General features: G+C 44.8%; 1 protein-coding gene across 1 annotated transcript in view; it reads right to left on the reverse strand.

Annotated features, from left to right (window-relative positions):
- HS6ST3 (heparan sulfate 6-O-sulfotransferase 3) overlaps positions 1-2951 on the reverse strand; it is a 340497-nt gene extending 337546 nt beyond the window's left edge. The window contains exon 1 of the mRNA XM_068395175.1: positions 2386-2951. Coding sequence (XP_068251276.1) covers positions 2386-2951 — 566 coding nt within the window. The remainder of the gene's footprint in view (positions 1-2385) is intronic.
- Positions 2952-8767: the final 5816 nt, after the last annotated feature.

The following is an 8767-nucleotide window of genomic DNA, read 5'->3' on the forward strand; positions in this document are numbered from 1 at the left end:
GTCCTCATTCTCAACTCTCCATTCAGACATTAAAAAAAGACTTAGATGCATGCCTCTAATAGTACAGTCCTCCAGCAAAGTATTTTAGGCTTGATTCCAACTTTACCAGGAGCAAAGACATTCACAGCAGAGACAATCCATCCTTTTGGGTTATCTGATTCATTTTGCAGCTCCTTGAAGAACTGAAGTCAAGCTACATGATTATAAAGAGAAAACAAAGGGAAAAATGAAAAGGTGTCTGCCCAGCACAGGATATAATACAAGAAGGAACAAGTATTAGAATGATGGAACAAATAATTATTCACAGCGCTTTCCTTACTTACATAAAGATGAATCAAGAAGTGCAATGTCACACTAACCAAATCATTCACTAACTAAATAAAAAAAATTAAGAAAACACCATTCAGCCATAATGGTGAAATATCACTATGTGAATTTCTTCAAACAAAAAAATTACTAATTATCCACTGAATAACCACTATGATCTGCTTCATGATTCAACTCCAAGTTTTAAATGTACTTAATACAACCATGTTTTTATCTAAAAGTACGGAAGCCACTACTCCAGTTTTACTGCCCGTTTGTAATCTTTGCAATTCAATTTATCACTCAGTTATCTACCTACTAATATTCTTCATGAGACAGGAAAAGAGGACTTCAGTGGCAGATTATGTATTTTCAGATATTTCTACAAGTACTACTCTTACTCCTCCTCCCCTCCCTGGTTTACATTACCCGTTTACTGAATATTCCTTAAAGCTGTACAGTTACCACAAGTTATTTTGTCCTTGAAGACATCCACAGTGTTTCTCTTCCATTAGCACGCAAAGACGTACACTTTGTCTTCGGCTAAAGATTCTTCACAAAGTTGTATGAATTACCTTAACAGTATTCTGCAAGTACAGTCCAAGTCCACAACCATCAACAATAAATCCAAATTATCCTGACTGCAGTCATGCCAAGTGTGACTAGCTTTGCAGCATGGGAGGGCCTTTGATGTTCACATTAAATAATCTTCAAATTGTTCAACAACAACAATAATCAACTCTATTGTCTTGATGAATAGGCCCTGCAAAAATGAGTCCACATAATTCATGGACTGTACGTGTCTTTAAATGACAAGACACAAAACACAACGTGTGAGTGGTCCTACTGAAAATTTAAAGTTTGCAGACTCATAAAATTAAGACAGATACTAAAATGAAAGAACATAAGTTATCTGGAAAACTATATAACTAAAAAAAAACCGGTATTTTTCCTAAATGTTTTACAGATGTTGAAGTTACAATCATTACTGTGCAAATTTTAAGAGAGAATTCAACTCATAACTTCTCACTACACACATTCAAAACCTATCGTACAAATAAAGACGGGATCTAATATAAGCCTGAAAATCTGATTTAATGGTAAATAAATCAGAGCAAAGTCCAAAACTTACTGAATCACCTCGAGCTATCGCATATCAAGAGAGATTATTCATCTGACAATTTTTCAATTTTAAAAACAGACAAGACCTTTTGCAAGACCCAACAAAAGTTCAGTACAAGATAACATGCGGAGAGGCAGCATGCATACAAAATTCTTAAGTTTTCCACTGTCATCAGATCATCACACCGCTAATGTTCTTTTGATTTTTGCTAGTACTGCGTTCCCTGCACAGAGCCTGGCACACGTCTCCTGACTTTCAGCTCGCACATACAGCAAGCCATCAGTACACAACGGGAAGCAGAGAACAAGTCTACCTGCCAACAAAAAACACGGGAAAAAGAGTTTAAGGGCTTCTGGATATTTCAAACTCCACTAGTTACGCCCTTCAGCAGCTGCAGCGATCCATTAGATTCTGCAGAGGCACTCCTCCTATGCAGGAGAGCATAGTGCTGTGTTAAAAAACAAGTTTCAAAAGGGCAAACAGAAGAAACTTGCATAGAACCGAGTAGAGTTTCTCTCGCGCTAACCTGTACAAAAGGCAGCTGCATACGCGCTGCGCGGAATCAGCACAAACTGGGGACGAAGCGAATGCATTACATGTAACAAGCGGGGAGGGGAACAGCCCAAACTAGAACCTCCTCTGGGAAATAAGCCTGGGTCGTGGTTTTTTTTTTTTTTTCCGTTTCCTTCTCACCGACGACGGCAGCGGAGAATTCTTGCCAAACTGCCGGAGCGCGGGACCCGCTTACAGGGAGCCTTCCCACCGCGCTGGGAAAGGTGGGATCGCATTTCGAGCGGGTGGAACCCAAGCCCCACACGCGAGACCTCCGAACACGCGTGGGCCGGCACCCGCCGCCGCGCTACGGCCGCCCCGGGCGGGCTTCCCCGCCACCCCGCGCCTCCCCCGGGGCGACGGGCGGAGCGGGGCAGCCGCCGCCCCCCGCGGCCGGTACTGACCTGAGGGTGCGGTTGCCGGCGCAGCCGCGGCGCTCCATGGCGGCGGGCACGCAGCTGGTGAGCTCGGTCCAGTCGGCGTGCAGCCCGCAGCTCCAGCCGGTGGAGAAGCGGGAGAAGAGCCAGGTGTCCTTGTCGCCGCCCGGACGGTGGCAGGCGCACTTCTTCTGCCCGGCCCGGCAGTAGCAGGGCTGCTCCAGGCGGATGTTCCGCACCAGGTGCCGCCCGAAGGTGGTGCCGCCCGTCTTCTGGATGTGGAGGAACACGATCACGTCGCGGCCCCGCATGTCGAACCGCACCCGCCGGCACAGTTCCCCCCGCGCGAACGGGAACTTCGCCACCAGCCGCGGCAGCGCTGCTGCCGCCGCCGCCTCCTCCGCAGCGCCCGCCGCCGCTGCCTCCTCCTCCTCCCGCTCCGCCGGGCCCCCCCCGCGGCGGGCGGCGGAGGCCGGCGGGCGACGGGGGCATGCGGCACCGGGGCAGGCGAGCGACACGTACTGGTAGACGATGAGCAGAAAGAGCAGGAAGAGCAGCGGCGGCAGCAGCCACCTGTTGAAGCGCTCGTCCATGGCGATGCGCGGGGGCAGCGCGGCGCGGACTCAGGAGCTGCCGGGCGCTGACAGGGCGGCCGCCCCCCTCGGATCCCGCAGCCAAGGGGCGCCCGGCTCCCTTCGCGACGGCATGGTCCTCGCAAGCGGCGGGGACTGCTCGCCCCGCTCCGCTCAGCTCAGCTCAGCTCAGCCCAGCCCAGCCCAGCCCAGCCCAGCGCCCCGCGCTGCAGCCAGCCCGAGGCGGCCATCCCGCGCCCGCTGCCCGCGGCTGAGGCGAAGGGAAAGCGCCGTGGCGGGAGCGCCTCGCGCGGTCCCCAGCACGCGCAACCGGGGGGCAGCAGCAGCAGCAGCACCAGTTCCCGAACCCGCTCCGCCGGCAACTCTCCAGCCCAAACACACCGCTCGGCCCCCGGCGGGGCGGCCCTCGCCCGCCAGCCAATCGGGGCCAAGCCGGCCGCCTGAGCAGCCAATGGGCGGGCCTAGCACGCCGGCTCTATCGCCAATGAGAGCGGGCGGCGAGTAAATACGGGTGGTGGGAGTCGCTCCTCGTTCCCCTCCAGGTGTCGGACGGAGACCGATAGCGCGAGGGTGAAGGGGCGGCGGGAGCAGCCAATGAGGCAGCGGGGGCGGAGCGAAAGGCAGCCAATGAGATTGACAAAGAGGCTCCCCCAGGTGCGCGGGGCGCCTGCGGCCGCCCTCGGGAGGCGGTGCCAGCGGGGCGGCGGGCCGGTCCCCGCCCAGCACCAGCCTGCTGACCCCCGCCGCCCCGCTCCGGTGGGCTTGGGCGCGGCGAGGCAGGCGGGGCACTGGCGCCACTCCGGCGCCACATTAGTGAGGCGGAAATAAATAACAATTTTTTTTTGCTTTTAAACTGCTCAATATCCCCTTATTTTTGCTTTGGGGGGGTGTGTCTTGTACCGTTTGCGGTTTCAAACCAGTGTTTACACCCCGGTGCTCACACCCCGGTGCTCAGGTATTTCCTATAACTAGGTCGGACAACGCTGCTTACTACACAGATTAACGAATTAATTGTAGATTAAATGATCTGTAGGGCTGCTGGTTCTTGGGGTCATTTGCAGCCTTCAGACCACGAAGTCCTAAACGCTAAACTGACTTTGCAGAAAACTTTTCTCTCCCTGGGGCACTAAAATCTGTTCCCCGACAGCTACTTTATCATAAATTTTCAAAAGTTAATTTTCCAAGTTCCTTCCCGTATTTACAAAAGTTCTCAGTTTGAAACTGTGTTGTTTTCCCTATTGAAAATTATTTTTTAATAGACATTAAAATCTTTAGCTTACAGGTCATACCTAGCTGAGAAGTGTTCTCTCAAAAAAACAGTTTTGTCTGCAATGAGTTCTCCATATTTTTAAAAGTCTGTTATGAATATTTCATACCCAAATACAAGCCTCGTACAGCTCCTAAATTATAATATATTGATATGCAAAGCATTTCATGTTAGAACTGATTGCACATCTCAGTTATTTAATTACAGAATGTCTTTATTTACTGAGGGATTAATTAGATATCTGACAGTGCTAAAGCAACTTTCTTGCTCAGTTCTAAAGACAACTTCACCTCTGGAAGGCTGATAATAGAAGAATAGTGCCTTCCCATGGGACCATTTAACTTTAAAACTTTAAGAAATAGTTAGACCAATGTATTTTAAGCTGAAGATTTTTATACAGAAAGTAAGAGTATTTGGACTGAGTATGAGCTGCCATTAAAGCTTGCCAGAAATAATAGAAATTACCAGAAACTGATCTAAACAAAAGGAGTTAAAACTCTAAATGATGTGAGATGTTCCAAAAGTTGCTATGACAAGAACAACAGCATACACCACCCAACTTCAAACACACCAACATACCACACACACACATTTCCAGGGTCCCACAGCACTGTTAAGGTACTACGCTGGTAAAAGTTTGAGAGGAGCCAATTGTTGGGTCTTGCCAAGACATCAAAAGAGATACACTTCTATCTTCAGTGAAATTTCATGAGGAAAACATCATGGGTTACATGAAATTCACCCTTGTACAACCACACACCACAGTGCTGGAAGCCCGATCGCTCCGTCCTCTGGCAGAAGAAAATGTGGGTCTGGTGTCAAACCAGCCTGTTCAATCTTCTTCCCGTAATGACAAGAGGTGTGCACCCACTCACTCTCCCCAAAGCGGAAAACAGCATTTTTGTCTTGGAAAATCACCATGTTCTTTGCCAGCAAGAGAAGCAGCGCATCCATCTTCTCTGTAGGGACACCTGACTCTCTTCTCCGCTTTGCCCACCACCATGCTCATCTGCTTTCAGACTCCCTGTGCCTCCCAAGTGTGGACTTAATGAGGCTGCCTTTTAACCTCTCTCTTTCACTAGGTGACAGGAAGCCTGTCCCAGAGAAATGTAAATACTTATACATGTAAGATATAGAAGCATTCTGTTCTCGCCTCAGTCTATTCATTACCTAACAAGCAATAATCAAAAAAAAAAAAAAAGCAACTTTAAATATAGCCTTGTTTTGGTAACAGAATAGCACTAGTAAGGCTTGTGTGGGTACATTTGTCTTTGGAATACAAACACTGCTAAAAGATTTAGACTGAAGTATCTCTCATAATGCTTTTAGTAAGATACAGAAATGCTGTTATAACTTAGGATTTTCTCATTAAATACCAGATTGTTGACACAATGTTTCATCTCCATGAAAAGGAGATCAAAGCTAAATTTGCTAAACGGAGAAATTTGCTAAACGGAGAAATTGTGAATTTCAGTTAAATTTTAAATTCTTATTTATTTAAACTTACTCAAGACAGTTACTGATTCGTGAAGGCCGTCAAAAAATATTTTTTACTGGACATAAAGGATGTACAAGAGAAGTAAAAATATTTATAATGAGGTTTAGATGAAAAACTTGAACTTTAAAAAGCTCTCATTTTTCTGAAACTAGCAAAAAGTACTTGCAGGCCCACATGAATTAATGTGTTTATGCAGCTTTTTTCAGGCTTTTACTTATGAATTTTAATATTCTTAATGACGGTTTGTGGACCATGCTTTAGGTAGAGTCACAACCCATGGCACATCCAGCCACCACCCAGTGGTTCCCAATCACATACAGGGTGTGCAGTTACACCCCAACTTATACTGAACGGGGCTCTAGTCTGGATAGCAGTTGGGGTCTCCAGAGTGAACCTGGGTCTCATGATACTCAGCAGAGGCTGAGTATCCCTACACAGAGAACATAACATTTTCATTTGGTGGCATTTTATGTTCTCTTTATAGAGGTCCACGTTACTTTGCAAGGCCCTGTGGGATTAAGCTTTAATAAAATCAGTTCGTTTCTTTAGAAGTCAATGGCTGTAACTTATTTAGCATCAATGAAGCGATGATAAGGGTCAGTTTGAACACAGTCATGTTTCCATCGATTTAATGGGAACATGACTGGGTTCAAAATGAAGCCCTAAAAATTGCAAACATTGTTCAATCCCAACATTTTCCCTTTCCAATGTAACTCATCTGTAAATCTCTAATGAGAGTTTAACTACAAGGAAAATCTAAAGTCATTTACAAGCTAGTTTTGAGATACTCCTACAAAATGAATGTTGTTTCTGTGGATTTCAAAATAAAACAATTATGAGTAAGACTTAGGATTCTCTTATTTCTAACACAGTAAGTCTCCAAGATCCTATGCTGTCAGCGTATAGCTCAGAGTTCACAAAGCATTCAAATAAAATAATCCTGAAACGACCTATTGCTCGTAACAATTTCAGGTAGAATACCTTCACGTGTTAAAATTTACATGCCAGCTCTACTGTCACTTCTACCAGAGATGTGCTGACATGTGAAAATGCACACACAAAATTATTTTAAAATTCCAACCCAGTATGTCCTGTCTTGCCAATTCCGAGGTAATACTCAGCACATTTTCTGAGTTTCTAAAAATAAAAATGGGCATACTTACCGTTTATTTTAAAGGTCAATACAATATTTGCTAGTCTGAAGCAATGGGTATGTGAAACAGTGTTAGTGCCAACATCAAGGTTTGTACAAAATGCATGAGTAAGCAAATGACATTACGAAGCAAAGGTACAAAAGTATTATTTAATTTAGCAATTACCTGTCTGACAAGGTTAACATCTAATAGATCTGTTAATGTAAAATTAAAGTGACACCTACCTCACACTGGTTTCTTTAAATTATTTACCACCTCTTGACCTGAGCTGTTTCAACACTTGTAGCCAGTTGAGATTTCCAATAAACCAATTTTTCATTGTGCAGCAAGTCCCAGGTGCCTCCCTTGTCACAAGGATACAACTTGTTAAATTAATAAACTCATGCTAACGTCATTCATCTCTCTGGGATTAATTTGTTCCAAGGTTTATAGTATAGACCTCTCTTATTTTGTGACAGATTAAATTTTAGTATGTGCACTTACTGAACTTTATATTTCAATGGCACATTGAGTGCTGTATTCTTCCTTTTAAAACAATTTATGCATTATACTGTCACCAGTTCATCTTCTTTTAAAGTTGCAATTCATTCTGAGGCTTGTTAATTTTCACTTCTCCTGCTAGCCATTATTTTTCTGGATGTAATAACTTTATTAAACCTATGACCCCCATTTATTTCCTTTAGTCAGAGCACAGAAAATATAGAAGCAATGTTTTCAGTCAATGCCTCATATGTGCCAGTCCATATGCAGTGGCTTCTGCGAGTCATTCCTTACACGTTGCTGCGTGTTTTCCTTATGAGAGAAAGGATCAGCTATGTTCTGCTTTGAATATTCATAATTCTACCTGGGTAAGACACTGACCTAGGACAACTGGAACATCTTAAATCACTTCCAGCATTCTAGTCATTTTTCTTTTGTTTAAAACCATATAACTGCTCATAGAAATATTACAATACCTTTTTCTTAGTTACAGTTCTTGGGACGATAGTTTCCCGAAAAAAGAACACTTTGATGTGAGGTGTGACCAGTGCCTGCAAATTAGCCAGAGAGCCTCTGGCTGCTGTTGCCATTCAAAAAAACCTCTTCAGCTTCATGGTATGTCCAGAGTGGGAAGATGCTTCGAGTGGAGTTACAAATATTCCAGTTATTGAAAGATGCAATATCAAATGACTAGCAGCAAATGCTGGTCCTGCACCAAAGGAAGAAAGCAAAGAGTATGAAATGCAGGGTGGTTTTTTGTAATCCCAAACGCCGTAAACATAGGGTTGTTCATGTATGCTCTCCACAACCGGCATCTGCAACATGAAGACAGCCTGAAGAAAGCATTTAGCAGGACAGACACAGCAAATTGCTCTCCCATTTCCATTCGGTGCACAGAAGAACTTGGACGTACTTACACACATTCCTTCCAGCCCTCAGCCTTCTGAATCCTGCAATATTTATGATGCAAACTCTAGAGTGTAGAGCAGCTTTTATGGGCTTATTACAGATCAAAGGCATGGCATCTGTACCACATTTATTTTTCCAGATTTGGGTACAAGTAGAAATGCTACAGACTCAGCCACTGTCAATCATGTGAAGGATATCACTACTGCATTTGCATTTGCATATGGTCTTTTGTTTTTCGCAGTACAGAACAGTCTTAACAGCACGCAATTGTTTGAAGATCCCTTGTTTAAAGATTAAGGTGTCCAAGTCAATGCCCAAGTTCCCAGATTGCAACTTTCTCCCAAGAATTGACTCTGATCAGGGAGATCAATACAGAGGAAGATCTGTCTCTTCTGCAAATGCTACATGCTTCCTTCTGCCTAGCAAAAACTATAACACATATCCCTATCAGTATTCCTCCCAAGACCCTAAAACGTCTCATATAGTAACGTATAGGAATTGCAAGACT

This window comes from Nyctibius grandis, chromosome 2 (genome assembly GCF_013368605.1).
Source record: "Nyctibius grandis isolate bNycGra1 chromosome 2, bNycGra1.pri, whole genome shotgun sequence".
Taxonomy (NCBI): Eukaryota; Metazoa; Chordata; class Aves; order Nyctibiiformes; family Nyctibiidae; genus Nyctibius; species Nyctibius grandis.